Source organism: Dendropsophus ebraccatus, chromosome 11 (genome assembly GCF_027789765.1).
Source record: "Dendropsophus ebraccatus isolate aDenEbr1 chromosome 11, aDenEbr1.pat, whole genome shotgun sequence".
In the NCBI taxonomy this organism is placed as follows: Eukaryota; Metazoa; Chordata; class Amphibia; order Anura; family Hylidae; genus Dendropsophus; species Dendropsophus ebraccatus.
Window position 1 is genome coordinate 89,310,422 of NC_091464.1, and position 24,507 is coordinate 89,334,928.

General features: G+C 44.8%; 1 protein-coding gene across 1 annotated transcript in view; it reads left to right on the plus strand.

The window, feature by feature from the left end:
* KPNA1 (karyopherin subunit alpha 1) overlaps positions 1-17,148 on the plus strand; it is a 36,787-nt gene extending 19,639 nt beyond the window's left edge. The window contains exons 2-14 of the mRNA XM_069944381.1: positions 3,920-4,053; positions 6,440-6,547; positions 7,543-7,642; positions 8,038-8,132; positions 8,227-8,358; positions 8,440-8,528; positions 10,023-10,122; positions 12,280-12,443; positions 12,580-12,658; positions 13,817-13,942; positions 14,602-14,729; positions 15,046-15,224; positions 15,585-17,148. Coding sequence (XP_069800482.1) covers positions 3,920-4,053; positions 6,440-6,547; positions 7,543-7,642; positions 8,038-8,132; positions 8,227-8,358; positions 8,440-8,528; positions 10,023-10,122; positions 12,280-12,443; positions 12,580-12,658; positions 13,817-13,942; positions 14,602-14,729; positions 15,046-15,224; positions 15,585-15,772 — 1,622 coding nt within the window. The 3' untranslated portion in view covers positions 15,773-17,148. The remainder of the gene's footprint in view (positions 1-3,919; positions 4,054-6,439; positions 6,548-7,542; positions 7,643-8,037; positions 8,133-8,226; positions 8,359-8,439; positions 8,529-10,022; positions 10,123-12,279; positions 12,444-12,579; positions 12,659-13,816; positions 13,943-14,601; positions 14,730-15,045; positions 15,225-15,584) is intronic.
* The last annotated feature ends 7,359 nt before the right edge of the window (positions 17,149-24,507 follow it).

Below are 24,507 nucleotides of genomic sequence, written 5' to 3' on the forward strand. Positions count from 1 at the left end.
GGACACCAGGTCTGCTACATCAGCGCTCAGCTGTGATCGGACACCAGCTCTGCTACATCAGCGCTCAGCTGTGATCGGACACCAGCTCTGCCACATCAGCGCTCAGCTGTGATCGGACACCAGCTCTGCCACATCAGCTCTCAGCTGTGATCGGACACCAGCTCTGCCACATCAGCGCTCAGCTGTGATCGGACCCCAGCTCTGCCACATCAGCGCTCAGCTGTGATCGGACCCCAGCTCTGCCACATCAGCGCTAAGCTGTGATCGGACCCCAGCTCTGCTACATCAGCGCTCAGCTGTGATCGGACCCCAGCTCTGCTACATCAGCGCTCAGCTGTGATCGGACCCCAGCTCTGCCACATCAGCGCTCAGCTGTGATCGGACCCCAGCTCTGCCACATCAGCGCTCAGCTGTGATTGGACACCAGCTCTGTTACATCAGCGCTCAGCTATAATGCTTCAGGATAAGTTCAGGAAGTATTTTCTTTCTTTCACAATGGTGGCTATATAGGACAGGTAGAGGTGATAACATAAGGGCAGCCGGCTGCCAGCTGTGATACCAGGGCAGGGCGCACCGCAATATAAGTGGCAGTCAGTTTTATACAGGAAACCAAACCCCAGAGCACATAGTAATTTACATCAGGCCCATCATCATTACAAACCTGAATGGTTTCATCCACAGAAACTCCTACAGAGCAGCCTATAGATAGCCCTCTAGTGGTGACATCTGGTAGGGGAGGCTCACTGACCTGTCTCTGACCCCATAGGAGAGGTGCTGTAGAGCAAACTGCCGAGAAACTTCCTGCTGTCTATGATGGCGAGCAGTCTGATAACACAGGACCTGTATGGGGCCCCTCAGACTGGTCAGAGCCCATGTGACCCCTGATAGTGTCTACAGTGGGCATGGTAACTGCGCCATAGGCAGAGGCTGTGCCCGGGTACATGTCACATATCACAGCAGTCATACACGATGCTGATAGAGCTGCCATGTCTGATCCTTGAAGTGAAATATATGCCAAGGTGTTAAAGGGAATGTGTCATCAGAAAATGACTTATTGTGTAAATGTTTTTATATCAAACATATTTTTAAAAGAATTTTTGGTGACATTTTTTCAAATTTTCTATATATTATAAAATAATTCTGCAGTCTTCATTCTTACCACTGGGGCTAAAACTAAGCTGAGACTTTCTGTTTTGTCAGTGGTGATAAGAGGAGGCTGCTGTAAAGTGATCTGTGCAGCATTGCAGCATCTTGTGACACCAGTAGGTAGAGGAGACAATAGCAGCTCTCTGTGGAATGACTTCTTCACTGGTCACAGAGCGCGCTCAGTAATGTTTCACGTTCATCTCAAGGGGACAGAGTCTGTCTATTGTCATCTATGTCCATGAGGCCCAGGCCCATGCAGCCCAGGCAATATGGCCGCCCCCATAACAATGTACAAAAAGGGAAATAAAAAAAAAATTATGATCAGAAAAATAGAAACTGATTAGAATAAAAGATTTTGAGATTTTTGGGCATACATTGCCATTTTGTGCTCCAACTGATGTACTTATTCTATATGCCATTTTATTATGATAGGTTTCTTTTACTCTCCTTTTTGGGGCATACTTGTTATGCCTTATTTTCATGTTCTGCACTGACCGTTTGTTTTATTTGGTCTGTATTGTATTTCTTTATTGTAAAATTTAATGAAAAGTACAAGTTTGTCTGACTAATAAGTAAAAGAAAATTTAGATGACTTATTCCTTTAAAGTGAGAGACCCCGCCCACCTTCACTAAACCACACCCACTTTTAAAACCATTTAAAACTTTTACTTAAAAATTAGAAGAAGATGGACCTATGTATGTGAGACCGATGCTTCCTTCATGTTACAGATCTGGTGGGATTACTGCGGATCAGATCCATGAAACGCTGTATCAAATGTTGCTGACATGGGGTCTCTCCCTCTCTGTATATATGTGTATCAGCTACAGACATACAGTCCTTTTCACTCCCTCTGTGGTTGGCTGGAGGGAGGGGGGGGGGGGCAACATTTCATCACATCTGGAGGTTTGGTAGCACATAGAGGTTGCAGAACGATTTTATGTACACTTAACACACACATATATACACACACACACACACACACACACACACATATATATATATATATATATATATATATATATATATATATATATATATATATATATATATATATATATATATATATATATATACACACACACATATATATACACACAGTGCCTGCAAGTAGTATTCAACCCCCTGCAGATTTAGCAGGTTTACACATTAATTTTGCATTGTGACATTTGAACTGTAGATCAGCCTGGAAGTGTGAAATGCTCTGCAGCAAAAAAGAATGTTATTTCTTTGTTTATTGTTTTTTAAAATTATTATTCAACCCCTCAAACCACCAGAATTCTGTTTGGTTCCCCTAAAGTATTAAGAAGTAGTTCAGGCACAAAGAACAATGAGCTTCACATGTTTGGATTAATTATCTGTTTTTCCCACCTTTTCTGGTTATTTAAGACCCTCCCCAAACTTGTGAACAGCACTCATACATGGTCAACATGGGAAAGACAAAGGAGCATTCCAAGGCCATCAGAGACAAGATGGTGGAGGGTCACAAGGCTGGCAAGGGATACAAAACCCTTTCCAAAGAGTTGGGTCTACCTGTCTCTACTGTTGGGAGCATCATCCGGAAGTGGAAGGCTTATGGAACTACTGTTAGCCTTCCACGGCCTGGAAAACCTTTGAAAGTTTCCTCCTGTGCCTAGGCCAGGCTTGTCCAGTCAAGGCTGACCCAGTCAAGGCTGACCCAAGGACAACAAGGAAGGAGCTCCGGCAAGATCTCATGGCAGTGGGGACATTGGTTTCAGTCAATACCATAAGTAACGTACTCCACCGCAATGGTCTCCGTTCCAGACGAGCCCATAAGGTACCTTTACTTTCAAAGCGTCATGTCAAGGCTCATCTACAGTTTGCTCATGATCACTTGTAGGACTCTGAGACAGACTGGTTCAAGGTTTTCTGGTCTGATGAGACCAAGATCGAGATCTTTGGTGCCAACCACACATGTGACATTTGGCGACTGGATGGCACTGCATACTACCCCAAGAATACCATCCCTACAGTCAAGCATGGTGGTGGCAGCATCATGCTGTGGGGCTGCTTCTCAGCCAAGGGGCCTGGCCATCTGGTTCGCATCCATGGGAAGATGGATAGCACGGCCTACCTGGAGATTTTGGCCAAGAACCTCCGTTCCTCCATCAAGGATCTTAAGATGGATCGTCATTTCATCTTCCAACAAGACAACGACCCAAAGCACACAGCCAAGAAAACCAAGGCCTGGTTCAAGAGGGAAAAATATCAAGGTGTTGCAGTGGCCTAGTCAGTCTCCTGACCTTAACCCAATTGAAAATTTGTGGAAGGAGCTCAAGATTAAAGTCCACATGAGACACCCAAAGAACCTAGATAACTTGGAGAAGATCTGCATGGAGGAGAGGGCCAAGATAACTCCAGAGACCTGTGCCGGCCTGATCAGGTCTTATAAAAGACGATTATTAGCTGTAATTGCAAACAAGGGTTTTTCCACAAAATATTAAACCTAGGGGTTGAATAATAATTGACCCAAACTTATGTTTAAAATGTATTATTTAACAGAGCAACTTAACTTTTTGGTTTGTAATATTTATGCATCTGTTAATAAATCCTGCTCTTGTTTGAAGTTTGAAGGCTCTAACTTATTGCAACTTATCAAACCTGCTAAATCTGCAGGGGGTTGAATACTACTTGTAGGCACTGTGTGTATGTATGTATGTGTATATATATATATATATATATATATACATACACACATACACACACACACCTGTGTGCTCAGGATAAGACACCTGTCTCTTTTCTTGCTTTCAGGCACCATGACGAGCTCAGGAAAGGAAACCTCTCGGCTCAAGAGCTACAAGAACAAGTCCTTAAACCCGGACGAGATGCGGCGAAGGCGGGAGGAGGAGGGACTACAGCTGCGCAAACAGAAGAGAGAGGAGCAGGTGGGTGCTGGGGGTCCGCTCACAGTATGAATAGCCATTCCACATTCTCAGGGGTAGATGTAGGTGCGATCTTAAAGGGGAAGTCCAGCGAAATTTTTTAAGTATTGTATTGCCCCCCAAAAGGTATACAAATCCCCAATATACACTTACTATGGGAAATGCTTATAAAGGGCTTTTTTCCCTGCACTTACTACTGCATCAAGGCTTCACTTCCTGGATAACATGGTGATGTCACTTCCTGGATAACATGGTGAGGTCACGACGCGACTTCTAGAGCTGTGCGGGCTGTGGCTGCTGGAGAGGATGATGGCAGGGGGACACTGAGGGACACAGGGTACTGGAGGGACACTGAGCATCCCTCTGCCATTATCCTCTCCAGTAGCCACAGCCCACACAGCTCTGGGAGTTGAGTCGTGACATCACCATGTTATCCAGGAAGCGACATCACCATGTTATCCAGGAAGTGACATCACCATGTTATCTAGGAAGTGACATCACCATGTTATCCAGGAAGTGACATCACCATGTTATCCAGGAAGGGACATCACCATGTTATCCAGGAAGGGACATCACCATGTTATCCAGGAAGTGAAGCCTTGATGCAGTAGTAAGTGCAGGGAAAAAGGCACTTTATAAGCATTTCCCATAATAAGTGTATTTTGGTGATTTGTATAACTTTTGGGGGGCAATACAATACTTTAATAAAAATTTTCTCCAGACTTCTCCTTTAAGTGCAAATGATGATGTTTGTGTTATATTGCACATATAGGAATTAGTGGGGGTTCCTAAAAATCATCCAGCTGTTGTAAGACTACAATTCCCATCGTGCCTAGACACCGTAAGCTTTAACTTCGGCTGGCCAGGCATGATTGTAGTTTTACAACAGCTGGAGGCTGAAGGTTCCCCACCCCTGCTGTAAACCAGTAACTAAAGTTGTGCAAATACATAGACTTGGCCTATACTATAAACTGCATGACAGCCTCCTGAGACTTCACTGACAAACATTCTGCGAACAGGTATTGAAGCTTTATGGCCGACTATAAACCTCTGATAATTCTCATTAATTGTCAGAGACTGCCAGAAAGTGTAAGGTTACAGCCGGCTAGATGTTTTATGTCGCCTTCCTTCCATGGCATTGTCACCTGCCGCCTTATGTATGGATTCACAGCAAGCAGATTTGAGGCAGACATTTTTTTTTTTTTTGCTTAGTCAGCGCCATTCATCCAGATGGGGGCCGTGTTTGCAGCATTTGGATTCAGATGAATGGGACCGTGAATCGTTTCTGCAACAATTCACAGGATGACACTCATCGCAGTGATCTGGATTTCAGATAAACACGTCCGGTCCCTGGGGGGAGGGGGGCTGTTTACACTGCTGGCATCATGAGGTGCGGGGGCCTTGGGTGTCAGTGTGCATGGTCCAGCTGCTGCCGTCAGTCACCGACCAGCAGGGGGCAGGGGAAGACAGGATGCCTCACTTGTTTTATTTTTATAACCTATAAAGATTATGCATAAAATGTGAAGTCTTTATTCCAGCTAAAGTCTAAATAACCTGTAATGATTTATTTGGGGGTCCTCTAAGCATTTGGGTCTAAGTTACTGTTGAGATACTGGGGTCCTGAAGATGGAATTTCTCCGTCTTATAGGTACCTGACAAAATAACCAAGCTGTCACTTTCCAGCTGTTGTCAGGTGTCTAGTATGTCAGAGCATGCCGGGAGTTATAGTTTTACCTCCATGCTTCTCCCAGCAATATGCAAGCTGCGGAAAGTCACTCAGTCTGCTCATGTCAATTGCTAAAGCACAGGCCCAAAAAGCTTAGCTGGGATTGTTTTTCCACTTCCTTAGAGAGCCGAAACGAGCAGAGTAAAGTTCCATACAAAGTCTGAGACAGTATTAAAGGGGAACCATCAACAGGTTAGACAAATCTAACCTGCTGATATGTCCCTATAGCACATGGGGCACAGAGGAGGAAGCTCTTACTATCCTCCTCGGCGCAGTTCCCATGCTGTTAGCTGTGTAATCCTTGGACCAGAGCACCGTAAGGAGAACTGCCCCACCCCCAGAGCGACGATCCAGCCACCTGCTTGATTGATTTTCATTAGAAGGAACGGGCAGGCTCGTGTGATAGGGAATGGGGCGGTTCTCCTAATGGTGCTCCAGACTGAGTATTACACTGCTAACTGCAACGAAATGGCACTGAGGAGGAAGATAATACACATAGCTTCCTCCTTGGCATCCTGTGCCCAGTAAGGGGCTATCGGCAGGTTAGATTCGTCTCACCTGCTAATAGTTCCCCTTTAAGTGATCGGCAGTGGTCTCTGCACCCATATCCTCGTTGTTCACCTCAGAAGTTTGCAACAACCTGATCGGCTTCTCTCTTTGCAGTTATTCAAAAGAAGAAATGTGGCGACCGCGGAGGAAGCGGCTGAAGACGACGCCATGTTTGACGCAAACTATCATGAAGCACCGGCAAACAATATGGAGATGGCGGCGGTAATGCAGGGATTTAGCTGTAGCATGTAATGGATGATTGCTGGGATAGTCTGCTGCTTGCAGGATCCTCACTGTTTCTTGTCTTGGAACGATCTGCCATGTATAAAAGGACTTGACCGTGAGCAGACACAACCCATGGACAGGTGGAGGCATTGTTGCTGCGTGAAAGCAGTCATGTCATCCTGGACAACCTCTTTAAATTCCCCAGCACTTTAAAATATCAGATCATTCAGAAGTCCATTCACCAGCAGCAGATACCAAACTGGATAGACAAAAGACATAACGGCAGTCTGGCTTCACATATATTCCTGTTATGTTTTCTGTCTGCACAGCCATGGAGCCCAGATGCAAACTGTACGGAGCTGAAAGCCTCGGCTCCATATATTGTGTACACATATTACTATAGCTCAGCTACCATTAAAATCAATGGGAGCTGCAGTACAATAACATGGCACTACCATTCTACAGATATATAGATAGATATACACACAGAACCAAGACTTTCTAGATTGTTTACATCTGGCTAATGTGGGATTAGTGGGGGCATCATTGAATTTTCTCTGGACTACTACTGTAACAGCGCAGCACCCCATAATTGCTTCCTGTGTTGTTGATTGGAGGACAGAGGGGAATGCACCCCACATTTTAACCCCCTATATGCTGAAGTTACTATTACCTGTTATATCTAGGAAATTTCTACATGTGTTGTACACAGCCGGCACCTGCTACGTATGAGGTCGGTCTGTTACATGAACCCGTATGGCTATATGGTGTAATAGTATAGCCAGTGTCAGGAAACGGTTAATAGGTAAATCATTCAAAGACAGTCATTGTCACAGACAAGATCTGAATTAATTGAATCTGTTTATTGAAATAATCATATATAGGTTACAGTCCTGTGAGATACAGATTGCAGTTGTTTTTTTATTACATTTTTCTCCTCAGTTTGTATTGTTTCCATAAAGCTGTCTATCTGTCTGTCTTCCTCTCTGCAGAGCGGGGTGATCACATCAGACATGATAGACATGATCTTCTCCAACAATCCCGAGCAGCAGCTCACCGCCACCCAGAAATTCAGAAAACTCCTGTCCAAAGGTAACGCCTGTGCCGTCAGCTCTGTGCACTGTGCAGATGTGAAGTCCTTCCCCCTAGCTGGGACATCGCAGCTTGTGGTTCTTTACCTGTGAAGCTGTATATCAGTCATAACAATCAGATATATGATGCACAGGTTTCAAACTCAGGCCCTCTAGCTGTTATAAAACTACAATTCCCATCATGCCTGGACAGCCAAAGCTAAAGCACAATGGGAATTGTAGTTTTGCAACAGCTGGAGGGCCGGAGTTTGACATTTCTGGTATACTATTCATGGTGCTCTCACACGTACAGGATCCGCAGCAGATTTGATGCTGTGTTCAGTTATTTAGATGAAATCTGTTGCGGATCTGCCAACAGCTTCTTTTTTTTAACCTTTTGCTTTTTCTTTTCCTCAGAGCCTAACCCCCCGATAGATGAAGTGATAGGGACACAAGGGGTGGTCGCCAGATTTGTGGAGTTCCTGAAAAGGAAGGAGAACTGCACATTACAGGTGAGGGCAGATGCCATCTTGTCTGTCTGATCATGTATCATGTCATGTATCGTGTCTGTTCACACTCATATTGCGACCTCATTGTCTCCTGCAGTTTGAAGCCGCCTGGGTGTTAACAAACATCGCCTCAGGGAACTCCCTGCAGACCCGGATCGTCATCCAGTCGGGGGCCGTGCCGATCTTCATAGAGCTGCTCAACTCTGAGTTTGAGGATGTGCAGGAGCAGGTAATAGAGCAGCCCTCCTTCTGTATACCTCCTCGTATACTGTGTGTCCTCATTCCTTATATCTGTGTGTCTTCTCCACAGGCGGTGTGGGCTCTCGGGAACATCGCTGGAGACAGCACTGTGTGCAGAGACTATGTTCTGGACTGTAATATCCTGCCCCCCCTCTTACAGTAAGTGCACTGCATCATCTCTAATCTCTGGGGGACTTTCACCTCTCTGGGGGACTTTACACCTGTATGAGACGTTTATGTATTACTAGATTTCTGTGACATTGTGTTTCCAAAGCCATTTGGTATCCTTTAAATGTTCATGGTCTACATGTGTCATATTAAGCTATGTTTTTCTAATCCTGGAAGACCCCCACCACCCCCAAACAGCCTTACAAAAACACAGCTGCTTTCTTTCATAAAAAGCACCACACTCATCCCCGCTCTGTGTGTGCTTTTACAACTCAACTGCATCAACTTCAATGGCACAGAGCTGCAATACCACACATAAACTGAGGATAGGGGTGGGGCTGTTTTTGTTTTTCTAATCCTGCATAACCCCTTCAACATCCTGCAGAGCCTCCTGCCCCTTCTCTACTAGTTTTGCCTGGGCTGGAGACGTGACTAATTGGCTACAGACTGGTTACTTGGGACCGGGCTGCTTGGTGATCTACAGGGCGACACAAAATCTTTAGAAAGTGACATCCCATAATGTCCCATAATAGGTGAGATGGCCACCATCTTGAAAGCGGCCATATTGGATCAAGGAAAAGTTTGTTTTTCTCAACGGGAAGAAGGTCATTTAATATATCAAATTTGCAATATGTCTTGTTTGTTTAAAAGCTATCAACACAAAAAGTTGCCATAATAACCAGGAATGTTCCCTATGATGCACAGCTATTTAAAGGGGGAGTTTACCCTTTTTTTCTTTCAGATCAACTGGGGACATAAAGTGCCAAAGGTGTGTAGTTTACTTCTACTAAAAAAAAATCTAGTCTTTTAGTACTTATCAGTTGCTGTATGTCCTACAGGAAGTGGTGTATTCTCTCCAGTCTGACACAGTGCTCTCTGCTGCCACCTCTGTCCATGTCAGGAACTGTCCAGAGCAGCAGCAAATCCCCATAAAAAAAACCTCTCCTGCTCCCTTGATTGGAAAGAATACAGAACTTCTGCAGGATATACACCAGCTGATAAGTACTGGAAAACTGGAGATTTTTTAATAGAAGAAAATTATGAATCTGCCACCAGCTGATTGGAAAGAGAAACATTTTTGGTGAACTACCCCTTTAACATGCCTAAGGGGAAACAAAGTATCTAACCTTCTGAAATGTCCCTATAGCGTACGGGTCGCTAAGAATGAAGGGAAGTTTCTTACCTGGATCCTTATCAAATATTTAAATGAGGAAGTTTGGTGCCCTGGGGGTGGGACTACAACCCTCAGTGCGCTAGTCTGACCGGCAGCCCTGTCTGATATTGAGGAGGCAATCGGCAGTGATGTCACTCCAGCATTTATCACTGTAGAGCGCTGGATGACTATTCATTAGAAGGGTGGGTTGGGCAGATATGTCATGTAGATATGTGTACAGCTGTTCCCTATACTGTGCTGTCACTGCCTCCACCTGATGAGCCGTATATGACTTCTATATGTAACATACAGGTCTGTATTGTATATTTTAGGTTACTCTCTAAACAGAACCGCCTCACAATGACCCGGAATGCTGTCTGGGCGCTGTCTAACCTGTGCCGAGGGAAGAACCCTCCTCCGGAGTTTGCCAAGGTGAGCATCACTACTAAAGTCCCAAGGATAAACCCCTTGTTGGATAATGTAGCCATCATAGAAAGGGGTCACCTATGAGTTGCTGACACCTAGCAGCTTTCACTGTAAGGGCCCTATTCCACAGTAACTATAATCGGCCGGATCGGCCCAATTTTGCCCGATTCGGCCGATTACCGTTCGGTGAAATAGAGAGAACAATCAGCCGATGATCGTGTCATCGGCTGATCGTTCATTTAGGGCCAGACCTAAAATCATCGTTTCCCCGCCGCGCATCGCTACGGTTGAATAGCGGTGTGCGGCGGGCTACCGACGATTTGACAGCAGCAGCATCATACATTACCTGTCCAGGCTTCTTCGCGCTGTCTTCATCCCCGGGTCCCGCACGCTCTATCTTCTGAATGGCCGGTCAGCTGACGGAGCACTCAGCCAATCACAGGCCGGGACCGCCGCGGCCTGTGATTGGCTGAGTGTGGCCTGTCAGCTGACTGGCCATTCAGAAGATAGAGAGCGCGGGACCCTGGGATGAAGACAGCGCGAAGAAGACCTGCAGGTAATGTATTACTGCTGCTGCAAGGACATCGGCACTGTACTTTTCAATGAAGATAACTTTAAACTAGTCCTAACTTTAAACAAATACACTCTATACATTGCTAATGTGGTAAATGACTATTCCAGCTGCAAATGTCTGGTTTTTGGTGCAATATCTACATAGGTGTATAGAGGCCCATTTCCAGCAACTATCACTCCAGTGTTCTAATGGTACAATATGTTTGCTCATCGGCTCAGAAGGCTAATTGATGATTAGAAAACCCTTGTGCAATCATGTTCACACATCTGAAAACAGTCTAGCTCGTTACAGAAGCTACAAAACTGACCTTCCTTTGAGCAGATTGTGTTTCTGGAGCATCACATTTGTGGGGTCAATTAAACGCTCAAAACGGCCAGAAAAAGAGAACTTTCATCTGAAACTCGACAGTCTATTCTTGTTCTCAGAAATGAAGGCTATTCCATGTGAGAAATTGCTAAGAAACTGAAGATTTTCTACAACGGTGTGTACTACTCCCTTCAGAGGACAGCACAAACAGGCTCTAACCAGAGTAGAAAAAGAAGGCTGCGTTGCGCAACTAAGCAAGAAGATAAGCACATTAGAGTCTCTAGTTTGAGAAACAGACGCCTCACAGGTCCCCAACTGGCATCTTCATTAAATAGTACCCGCAAAACACCAGTGTCATCATCTACAGTGAAGAGGCGGCTGCGGGATTTTGGGCAGAGTGGCAAAGAAAAAGCCATATCTGAGACTGGCCAATAAGAGAAAAAGATTAAGATGGGCAAAAGAACACAGACATTGGACAGAGGAAGACTGGAAAAAAGTGTTGTGGACGGATGAATCCAAGTTTGAGGTGTTTGGATCACAAAGAAGAACGTTTGTGAGACGCAGAACAAATGAAAAGATGCTGGAAGAATGCCTGACGCCATCTGTTATACATGGTGGAGGTCATGTGATGGTCTGGGGTTGGTGCTGGTAAGGTGGGAGATTTGTACAGGGTAAAAGGGATTGTGAATAAGGAAGGCTATCACTCTGCAACGCCATGCCATACCCAGTGGACAGCGCTTGATTGGAGCCAATTTCATCCTACAACAGGACAATGACCCTAAACACACCTCCAAATTGTGCAAGAACTATTTACAGCAGAAGCAGCAGCTGGTATTCTATCATAGGTAATGGAGTGGCCAGCGCAGTCACCAGGTCACCACCCCATTGAGCTGTTGTGGGAGCAGCTTGACCGTATGGTACGCCAGAAGTGCCCATCCAACCAATCCAACTTGTGGGAGCTGCTTCTAGAAGCGTGGGGTGCAATTTCTCCAGCTTACCCCAACAGATTAATAGCTAGAATGCCAAAGGTGTGCAATGCTGGAATTGCTGCAAAAGGAGGATTCTTTGACGAAAGCAAAGTGTGATGTAAAAACAATGTTATTTCAAATACAAATCATTATTTCTAACCTTGTCAATGTCTTGTCTCTATTTTCTATTTATTTCACAACGTATGGTGGTGAAGAAGTGTGACTTTTCATGGAAAACACAAAATTGTTTGGGTGACCCCAAACTTTTGAACGGTAGTGTACATCTGTAAACCTTCTTTCACTTCTCCTCCACAGGTCTCCCCATGTCTGAACGTGCTGTCCTGGCTACTCTTTGTTAGTGACACCGACGTCCTGGCCGATGCCTGCTGGGCGCTCTCTTACCTGTCCGATGGGCCAAATGATAAAATCCAGGCGGTCATCGATGCTGGAGTGTGCAGGCGACTGGTGGAGCTCTTACTGTAAGATATATTGGATGTGATGAGAGTAGTAACCTTTACCCATAGAACCAGGATCACACTGACACGACCATGACTAGATATCACTGGGACAAGCACCATCTGATGACCCATAACCTTTTTGCTTCTTTCTTTAAAGGCACAGCGACTACAAAGTGGTGTCACCTGCCCTGAGAGCTGTTGGTAACATTGTCACCGGAGACGACGTCCAGACACAGGTCAGTATTGCATCCCTTAAAGGGAAAGTGTCCATTGGCTGTGTTCAGAGTTTATATGAATGGGGTTTAAGCTGCAATACCAGACCCATCCACAAGGACGTCAGTGTAGCTCTCTGGTCAGTACTAAGAGTCCTGGGGGCATCTGATCTCCTCTGGAGTGATGTCAGCTCAGTGGGTATAGACATTATGTATAATTTTCATGAAGGTGTTTGAAGCAATGTTGGCCAACCTATAGATCCCCAACTGCTGCAGAGCTACAACTCCCATCATGCTGAAGGCTTTCAGAACGTGAGAGTAGTTGTAGTTTTGCCACAGGTTGGAGAACAGTCATCTGATGTGACTCTGCCCTCTAGTGGACCATTGTGTGAACAGCATGCACCTGCCCAAATTATTTAAAGGTGAAGTCCTGCTGAAGCAAAATTCTGACAGCTGGCAGAGGAGAAAATAACAATCAAGGATCGCTTACCTCCCCCTGTGCCTGCGATGCGCCACCTGACCGGCCCCGGGAAGTTACGGCGTGGGGGGAAAATGCCATCCCGGCTGATAGGTTACACGCTCAGCCAATCAGTGACTGCAGCGGTGTCCCACCCCACTCACTGAGTGGTAAGTCCATCAGCTAGGTCATGACGTCTGCTCTGATAGATATCCTTGAGCCTGGCAGGGGTCCTGGAGTGGTGATCTAGTGCTGGAGAGGCACAGGGAGAGGTGAGTTACTGTTTGTTATGTTCCCCCCATGCCCTGCTGATTGAAAAAAATTCCTGTGCCCGGAGTTCTCCTTTAATTTTGCATGTAGAGAGGGGCAATTAGAGAACAGCGGGGAAAGCCACCTGTATTCTGCAGGACACTTCTGTCGGGTGGTTTCAGCTATGTTATACAGCCATCATGTATGAAGTGGGCTTAGCTCCATACATCCTTTCCAGCAATTTATTGTACATTTATAAAAAAATGTCAGTATGTGGATAAGAGTTTTGTAAACCCATAATATTAATGGCACCCCTGCTCCGTGTCCCCTTCATTGTCTACCAGACACAGCGCCGTCTGCTTTGCAGCGGTTGTGTCTGGTACTGCAGCCTTCAGAAACCCCTTTATCTGCCTTGATTTACTAAAGCCATGTGAGGAGATTGTGCTATGTACTAAGACATTTTCTCCGATCCACAGGTCATCCTGAACTGTTCAGCTCTTGCGAGTTTACTCCATTTATTGAGCAGTCCCAAGGAGTCTATCAAAAAGGAGGCATGCTGGACGATATCCAACATCACAGCCGGGAACAGATCTCAGATCCAGGTCAGTATCCTCTCGCCTTGCTCCATTTCATCCATTACCTCCCCTTTGTGCTGTTTGAATCCCAATCACGGTATAAAAAAAACTACCAATTCCTCACAATCTTTCAGTTTCTCTCTGTTTCCATAATGTTTGTCAGTAAATGACAGCGAACAGATTCTAAAAACCATTAGGAATTAAAAGGCTGGTTTTTAAAGGGACATAAAATATTAGATTTTATTTATTATTTCTCCCCAGACGTCCTTATAATTGCATCGTTAAATCAGGGAGGAGGGTGGAGCAAATGTCAGAGCGAGCTCCACATCATTACTGATCTGTACTAAGGTTACACTGCCAGGCCAAAATTATATGGGCCAAAATAAAAGGTCCAGGCTATTACTGCCATTGCGAGCCCTGCTTTACTGTTATGGTGGATATTGGACTGTTGGGAGTCCTGGATTGTCACCTTCAGACAGTATTGGGATTTTACGGAGAAGTAATGAAGTCTCTTAGGGCTTGGAGTTTCGCACTGTACACAGGTGGAATCTTCTTCCCCTATAGGGGTGTGTGTGTGTTTTGCAGTCTAGGTAAACCAATAGGAAGGGGACACTGTATAGACAGCAGGCGTCTTATACAGGGATATGTCAGTATTAAACCACTTCTTATATTTTCTCTTTTTACAGACCGTGATTGAAGCCGATATCTTCCCTGCTCTTATTAGCATCTTGCAGAATGCAGAGTTCAGGACCCGGAAGGAAGCCGCATGGGCGATAACAAATGCCACTTCAGGGGGCTCTGGAGAACAGATAAAGTAAGGGTCTACTTCATATCCGGAACTGCTCGATTTCCATTCTCTTAGCACAAATGTAGGTAAAGAGGGTGATCATTTCTCAGGGCGGGACTCTATTGTGTAAGTCAGACACTGTACAGAGCCGCTCTGTCATCCTTCTAAGAACCAGATATCCATTATGTCCATTACACAGATAGAAGTACTTAGAATTCTATAGGAGCAGAAAAAAGAATTACTGAGACCCCTTAACTGGGGACTTAGTTGCCTTAAGAAACACAAGGCAGAGCTGGTAATCCTGTGTCTAGTGTTCATACCTCCTTGTATTCTTGTGTTTCAGATACCTGGTGGAACGCGGCTGCATCAAGCCTCTCTGTGACCTCCTCACTGTCATGGACTCCAAGATTGTGCAGGTGGCTTTGAATGGCTTAGAAAATATCCTGAGGCTCGGCGAGCAGGAATCGAAGCGCAGCGGCTCGGGCATTAACCCGTACTGTGCTCTCATTGAAGAAGCCTACGGTAAGGATGAGAACATGGTGGCTGGGGAACAGCATGCTTAAGTGAGACTCCACATAGGTCATATTGTTAACTCTTTATACTTTTATATTCCAATCACATTCACAAATCTTCTGGAAACTCTTAAAGGGGTAGTCCTGGGATCTATAAGCTCTGGAGATATTATAGATCACAGGTGTCAAACTCAGGCCCTTCAGCCTGTTACAAAACTACACTACCCATTGTGCCTGGACAGCCAATGCTAAAGCCCCATGGAAATTGTAGTTTTTTTCAATAGCTTGAGGGCCGGAGTTTGACCCCCCAGTTGTAGATGTAATAACATGTTGTGACTGCCTTTTCTCCTTTTCCTGCTCCCTTGCCCAGGCCTAGACAAGATCGAGTTCCTGCAGAGCCACGAGAACCAGGAGATCTATCAGAAGGCATTTGACCTGATTGAGCATTACTTTGGCACGGAGGATGAAGACAGCAGTATTGCCCCCCAAGTAGATCTCAGCCAGCAGCAGTACATCTTCCAGCAGCGAGAAGCTCCCATGGAGAGATTCCAGCTGTAATGGGATCCACCGGGGCTCAGCATGCCACAGAGCTAGATCTCCATCATCCCCCTTCCTCATCCTCCACCATCTGTCTGCCGCGTGCACAGTTTTCTCCTCTTCCTCCTCCCTCTTAACCCTCTGTTTACCACTCTGTAAGCCTTTTCTTTTCTTTCCTCCTCCTCAGTATTTCTTCTTTTTGTAGCATTCCCCCCCCCCCCCTTCTTTAGTTTCCGGATCTTTTCTCCCATCACTGTGCACTTCTCTTCTTGTTTCCTCTTTGGCGCTGCCAGTGGAGCCCGGAGGTCTATTTCTCCGGGCCAAAGCAGACTTAATCCCCACCACCCCCACCCTAACCTCTGCCTACGCCATGACGGATTGGCGTCATCCATCTGATTGCTTTAACATATCTCCATTTCACCTCCGACTTCAACTACAAGGACGCAATGACAAAAGGAAGGACCAGACCAATCGTATACACCTGACAGTACTGACAAAGGGAGGCCTGGGCCAGGAGACTGGTGCCGGGGCCAGCACAAGGCATGGGCCCTCTGGATACAAGCAAGCTTCTGTTGGACCTGAATGTCCTAGAGGGACGAGTCTTACCATACCAGGCTGAGAACATACAGGAAGTTTTGCGTTGTTGACTTCTCGGCCATTCACTACTGACCATCTCTATTCCCGGACAGGTGGTTCAGCTCTCCAGATGATCTTCAGGCTGCCTTGATTTTTTTTTTTTTTTCTTCCAGTTTTTGTTTGTTTTTTTTTGTTTTGTTTTTTCATTTTGCTACTTAAACATTTTTGTGTCTCTTCCCTCGGACCCCATGAGACTGTGGACGGCTGCTGTCCTTACTCTCTTCCCCAGAGACACGACGGACTTTAAAAAAAAATTCTTTTGTGGAGACTTTTCTAGTGACTCTTTAAATTAAAAAACGTGAAAAAAAAAATGACAAAAAAAAAGTTCCCCCTGTCCCTCGTAAAAACCGACCTCCAAACACAAAGAAAAAAAAAAATGTGATGGGACTGAATCTTCTGCCGCACGCCATGGACGCAGCTTCAGGCCGTGACGTTCCCGAGTGAGGTCTCCTCCTCCTCTTCCTCCCTCCCCCCCTTCCTTCATCTGTCTGGTTTACAAAGAGAAGCCGCTGTAGGTTAGAGTATATATATATTTTTATTTTACGTTGATGCAGCAATTTTTTCTTTGCTGTATAAATTATTGCATTATTTTAATGTACACATTGTTTATTGTTCCCGAGGCCATTTTACAGGTCACAGGGTGGTGACACTATAGAGATCTATATAGAGCATTTCCCAGGCTGGACACTCTGTGCGTCCTCTTGGGTCTTGTGCATTTTCTGGATTTGCCACAATGATTAAACCATGCTCATTTCTCTCCGGTCCATGCCATGATTCCTCCCTGTGTAGACTGATGCATTAAAGCACAGCGCTCACACGCACGCGTATCTCAGCCCGACTACACGGTCATCACACCAGGGAGGGTGCAGGATCCAGCTTTAGGTTTTACTTTACAGGATTTACTTTGCAGCAACATGTCTGTCACATCCAGAGCTGCATTCCCTCTTCTGTAATAGCTGTGCACCCTGCACACACATCCCACCAGCAGTGCAGCCTGGGAGATAACAGGAAGCCGGTGCAACTCTGACCAGTAGAGGATGCATTCACATTGGAAGTTATGGGCAGTGCATGTCCGGTCCTGCTGTTGCTGCACTTGTCACAGCTTCCATGGGTTGGGATAATGGATGCTCCATTAGGATTCATGGAGTGAAACATACAATTGCTCTGCTTGTATAGAAATACTTAAAGGGGTTATCCAGGCTGGAAAAAAACATGTCTGCTTTCTTCCAGAAGCAAGCACTCTTGTCTTTTTAGTTTGTGGGTGATACAAGTGAATGGAGCTAAATGTAATACCACATACAACCTAAGGACAGAGGTGGTGCTGATTTTTCTAACACTGCATAACCCCCCATTTAAAAAACAAAACAAAAACCCAACAACTCAGAGACATGTTAAAAGTTTTGATTGGTCGGGTCTGAGAGTTCAGAATGCGACTGATCAGGAAAACTAGCGGGGGGGGGGGGAGAAGTTTACTATCATCTGTGTCACATGACCTAGGTAAAAAAGGGAGAGAAAAGAAGGGAGCGGGGGCGCCTCCTGGTGCAATAAAAGATGGCAAGAGTGTCTAACACAGAAGGAATGTGTAACACTCACCTAGGAGAGTTGTGCTAGATTATAGGCACAACTCTATATCAGGCATAGTAGAATGAACACCGCAGCTCCTGCCGGGGTACGTCCAAGGGAGTCGTACAATAAGTGGTATAGTGTGCTGGCCACAGCAGGCTTTAGGACCATGTGAAATCCCGGCTTGTATAGGGCGCTGGTGTCCAATAGACCACAGATTGGAGTGGTTACTTCATAGAAAGGAGTTTTATTGAAATGCAACAACGCGTTTCGGCCGCCAAATGTAAGGTGGCCTTTCTCAAGTTTACAAAACGTAATAGAAACAGGGGTTTAAGTAGTGTATGGAATAACATCATGGCTCATCACTTCCGGGGCGACAGCACAAATATAAGTGGCGCCTCGAGTGTATATAAATAGCTAAACTAATGCAGAGGTCAAATATACATCATAATGTAAACAGCATGTATAAGTAAAAAATGTATAACTTACAGTCCCAGAGAGTTCCGGAGGTCGGCGTCCGGGTCCGGCAGAGTCACGTGAGCGGCCGGGCGTAATTGCGTCATTACGGTCGTACGCACCGGCATCATGTGATTTCGGAGTTCCGAAGACGTGGCCTACGTAAACTGCGTAAAACACATATCAAGAATAGTAAGAAATAACGTAAGTAGAGTAAATCTCGGGATCAAGCATTAAAGGTAAAAATGCAGAAACTGAGCATACAACCAATAAGTAAATGAACAATTTAAAACCAAGATAAATTACTGCACCGTAAGACTCAAAATGCTAAGCAAAAAATAATAAAGAAAGATAGAGCATATATGGTCCTGTCGCCATCTAGTGGACAGAGAATAATTGGCAAGAGGGCCAATATATATCAGTAAAGGACTGGGTAAATGTGAAAAATATATATAGAAAAAAAGGGGAAATGTATATATAAATATATATGTAAAAAAAAAAATATATATGTGAAGGTGTATGTATAAATGTATAAAAACTAATTTAGTATACAGGTATATTAGTTTTTTCAGAAAAAAATATATATATGACTCAATCTGTTAGTTCTATGCCTCAACGAATGCATAACTAATATACCTGTATACTAAATTAGTTTTTATACATTTATACATACACCTTCACATATATATATTTTTTTTTACATATATATTTATATATACATTTCCCCTTTTTTTCTATATATATTTTTCACATTTACCCAGTCCTTTACTGATATATATTGGCCCTCTTGCCAATTATTCTCTGTCCACTAGATGGCGACAGGACCATATATGCTCTATCTTTCTTTATTATTTTTTGCTTAGCATTTTGAGTCTTACGGTGCAGTAATTTATCTTGGTTTTAAATTGTTCATTTACTTATTGGTTGTATGCTCAGTTTCTGCATTTTTACCTTTAATGCTTGATCCCGAGATTTACTCTACTTACGTTATTTCTTACTATTCTTGATATGTGTTTTACGCAGTTTACGTAGGCCACGTCTTCGGAACTCCGGAATCACATGATGCCGGGGCGTACGACCGTAATGACGCAATTACGCCCGGCCGCTCACGTGACTCTGCCGGACCCGGACGCCGACCTCCGGAACTCCCTTGGACTGTAAGTTATACATTTTTTACTTATACATGCTGTTTACATTATAATGTATATTTGACCTCTGCATTAGTTTAGCTATTTATATACACTCGAGGCGCCACTTATATTTGTGCTGTCGCCCCGGAAGTGATGAGCCATGATGTTATTCCATACACTACTTAAACCCCTGTTTCTATTACGTTTTGTAAACTTGAGAAAGGCCACCTTACATTTGGCGGCTGAAACGCGTTGTTGCATTTCAATAAAACTCCTTTCTATGAAGTAACCACTCCAATCTGTGGTCTATTGGACACCAGCGCCCTATACAAGCCGGGATTTCACATGGTCCTAAAGCCTGCTGTGGCCGACACACTATACCACATGACCTAGGTAGACTTTCAGTGAAAATGTATGGGGCCCGTCTAAGGTGAGGAGCGTACGGCAGCCTGGTTGTCTCCATGCTCATTCTCATGATCAGTCGTGGCCTGACCGATAAAAAAAAAAAAAAGGTTTTAATATGCCAGACATATCAAATTGTTTAATGACAGCTACTCCTCATCAGGTCCATCCCGTAGGTGCTTCTCATCAAGTAATACACCTGTCCTCAGCATGCATTGTCTGCACTGTTACCGGGATCATCTGCCTCATTGTTATATACCCTTAGAGGTGATGGTCACACTTTGTAGGGTTCCCCTGTAACTCCTTCCAGCAGAGACATTAAAGGGGTGATAGGGTTAACGTTTTGTTTTTGTCTGACTTTATGAAGTCATACTCTCCCCAGGATAGGATGGTTCCTAATCGAGAGTAAGCAGCTGCCGTCTACTGTCAACCTTAAAATCACAGATACAGACCGCTGATGTACGTATCGGTAACATAAGTTTGGGAGGCCCCACCCTTATTTCTTTTGTATTAGCTTTTATAGACAGAATATAGGGCGTCATTACTCATGCGCAGTGTGTTCAAGTATTGCAAATGTAACATATGCGTCAGAGTTCCTGGAAATTATCATTGTAAGTGAGAGTTCCCATTCCTTTCTTCCTTCCAGACCATCTTCCTGTCACGCTCTGATCACCTTCTAATTCAGAGAGCCGTATATATAGTCTTAGTCCTGCAGGTCACGGTGGAAGCAGGTAAAATCACATCACCTAGTCTTATCACTCTGTAACTCCTTCCAGCAGAGACGTTAAAGGGGTTATGCAGCGTTAGAAAAACATGGCCACTTTCTTCCTGAAACAGCACAACTCCTGTCTCCAGTTTGGGTGCAGGTTTTGTAACTCCGTTTCATTGAAGTGAATAGAGCGTAAAGGGGTTCTCTAGTGAAAATCTTTTTCTTTCAAATCAACCTGTTTCACAAAGTTAAATAGATTTGTAATTTACTTCAATTAAAAACTTTCAAGTCATGTAGTACTTATCAGCTGCTGTATGTCCTGCAGGAAGTGGTGTATTTTTTCCAGTCTGACATACTGCTCTCTGCTGCCACCTCTGTCCATGTCAGGAACTGTCCAGAGCAGGAGAGGTTTTTACTACTGCTCTGGACAGTTCCTGACATAGACAGAGGTGGCAGCAGAGAGCAGTATGTCAGACTGGAAAGAATACACCACTTCCTGCAGGACATACAGCAGCTGATAAGTACTGGAAGATTGGAGATTTTAAAAAAAGTAAATTACTTATCTATATAACTTTCTGAAACCAGTTGATTTGAAAGAAAAAGATTTTCCCTTTAATTGCAAACCACACCTGAAGTAGAGACAAGAGTTTGTTGTTTTGTCTCTAGAAGAAAGTGGCCGTGTATTTCTAACACTGGCTAATTCCTTCACGTGTAAAGCAATCTGGGCTGTGGCCAAATGCCTCTCAAATAATGGACTCCCATTCCTGGTGATGGAGGAATCTGCTATTGCCTTTAATATTACTTTATTATCTACTGTAAGGGTATGTTCACACTGAGTAAATCCGGCGGAATTCTCTGCCTGCCTCAGTGTGCCATAGCCTGTATCAGTGTGAACATATCCTAAGGGTGCGGTCACACGTACAGGATCTGCAGCAGCTTTCATGCTGTGTACAGTTTAGATCAAATCTGCTGCAGTTCTCCACCATCAAATTCACTGCGCTATGGTATGTGTGAGGCTATCCTTAGTGACAGACTTGGGGCTAAACATGGCTGCGGTCAGGAGAGGATACCCACTTACTGATAATTACAGTTTCTCCTCTATATTTACCACCATCCTCAGTAACAGTCGCTCTTACACCTTGGCTCGCTATAAGCAAGGTTATTAATGGTTGTCAAAGGAAGCGTCTGCCAAGCTGAAGACATCCATTTAATTTTTCAATGGTCGATGCGAATGACGTCCCAGATGTGCTGCATGTAAGAGAGGTGCGGAGACGCTGTAGGCCAGAGTAGTACATTTATCCCACCACACAGGCTGCACACAGTTATAGAACATACGTCTTAGTGGTGGTGTGACTCTTGGGAGAAATGGCTGCACTCACTATTCTGCTGGTGGGGTCACTGTGTACATACATTACTGATCCTGAGTTACATCCTGTATTATACCCCAGAGCTGCACTCACTATTCTGCTGGTGGGGTCACTGTGTACATACATTACATTACTGATCCTGAGTTACATCCTGTATTATACCCCAGAGCTGCACTCACTATTCTGCTGGTGGGGTCACTGTGTACATACATTACTGATCCTGAGTTACATCCTGTATTATACTCCAGAGCTGCACTCACTATTCTGCTGGTGGGGTCACTATGTACATACATTACATTACTGATCCTGAGTTACACCCTGTATTATACTCCAGAGCTGCACTCACTATTCTGCTGGTGGGGTCACTGTGTACATACATTACATTACTGATCCTGAGTTACATCCTGTATTATACTCCAGAGCTGCACTCACTATTCTGCTGGTGGGGCTACTGTGTACATACATTTCATTACTGATCCTGAGTTACATCCTGTATTATACTCCAGAGCTGCACTCACTATTCTGCTGTTGGGGTCACTGTGTACATACATTACTGATCCTGAGTTACATCCTGTATTATACTCCAGAGCTGCACTCACTATTCTGCTGGTGGGGTCACTGTGTACATACATTACATTACTGATCCTGAGTTACATCCTGTATTATACTCCAGAGCTGCACTCACTATTCTGCTGGTGGGGTCACTATGTACATACATTACATTACTGATCCTGAGTTACACCCTGTATTATACTCCAGAGCTGCACTCACTATTCTGCTGGTGGGGTCACTGTGTACATACATTACATTACTGATCCTGAGTTACATCCTGTATTATACTCCAGAGCTGCACTCACTATTCTGCTGGTGGGGCCACTCTGTACATACATTACATTACTGATCCTGAGTTACATCCTGTATTATACTCCAGAGCTGCACTCACTATTCTGCTGGTGGGGTCACTGTGTACATACATTACTGATCCTGAGTTACATCCTGTATTATACTCCAGAGCTGCACTCACTATTCTGCTGGTGGGGTCACTGTGTACATACATTACTGATCCTGAGTTACATCCTGTATTATACTCCAGAGCTGCACTCACTATTCTGATGTTATAATACATGATGTAACTCAGGATCAGCACAGGAAGAGAAATGTATGTATGAGGGGGCAGCTGTGTGTGTAGATCACATGACACATGTATGTAGGTTTTCCCAGCCTGATCCTGCCCCTCCCCCACTCCCTTTGGCCCCCACAGCTGTGACCAGACCAGAAGCCGGACCCCTCTCAAGCAATAAGTCCCCAGCAGACCTTGCACCCGGCCAAGGACCCATCGGCTCCTCTTATTTATTATGATTTCTCCTGTTTGTTCCACAGACTGTGCCGCTGCCGCTCTCCATCCTTCCATCTTACTTCTCATTCTTACCTGTTAAAACTTGAGTAACTTTTTTATCAGGAGCCAAAACTCTAAAGGCCAAGAGCATGAGAGTGGGCGGAGCCGAGCCCGGAGCGCTGCACTGCTGGGGGGAACGTGGCCGCCATCCTCCTTACCTTGACTGCGCTCGTCCTTTCTTTGGGGGGGGGGGAACTGATCTGTTTAATTTAATTTTTTTTCTCATTTTTTGTTTGTTCTGAATTGGGGCAGATTTTTTTGTTGGACATAAACTTCCAAAGTTCTTCTTGTAAAGTTGTAGGATTCGGTATGGTGGTGCCTGATGGGGCCCTTAACCCTTTGGCTGCTGCGATTGCAATGAATCTTACTGCTATCCCTACATGATATGGCCTTACGATTTCAAGGGGTTTTCCACTTTTATCATAGGCATAGCTGGTCAGATCCTGGGCGTCACAGACTTTGCATACCGATTAGAAAGGGTTAATATCCGCCGAGACAGGCCTGTTTATTGTGGCTGTACAGCAGAGGTAGGGAACCTTGGCTCGCCAGCTGTTGCAAAACTACAACTCCCAACATGCCTGGACAGCTATAACTTTAGCTTTGCCTGTCCAGGCATGATGGGAGTTGTAGCTTTGCAACAGCTGGCGAGCACAAGGTTCCCTACCCCTGCTGTACAGAATTAGATAAATATGGCTGCTTTCTGCTACAAAGCAGCGCCATACCTATCTACAGGTAGTCCAGGGTATTGCAGCTCAGCCCCTTTCACTTTACTGGAGCTGCAGTAACAAAGTCTGACCCCAGAGAATATTTAAGCTTTACTCATCTCAAGGTCCCAGCCAAATATTACAAGTAAGCGCCATAGTCTTGAACCCTCAGAACACGATCAAGTAGGGGCTGCCAGTGTTGGTCATCACACTTAGCGTATCACAAAGTACAGGAGAGCTGGTATTCACTATGTATAGCAATGCAGGATGATGAGAATCCCCATTAGACCCCGTTTATATTTGTCTGTATTTCCCAGCAACCCTCCTGCTGTAGTGATACTACAACTCCCAGCATGCCTCTTAACTACAAACAAACCCTGTGTGGTCTGATGT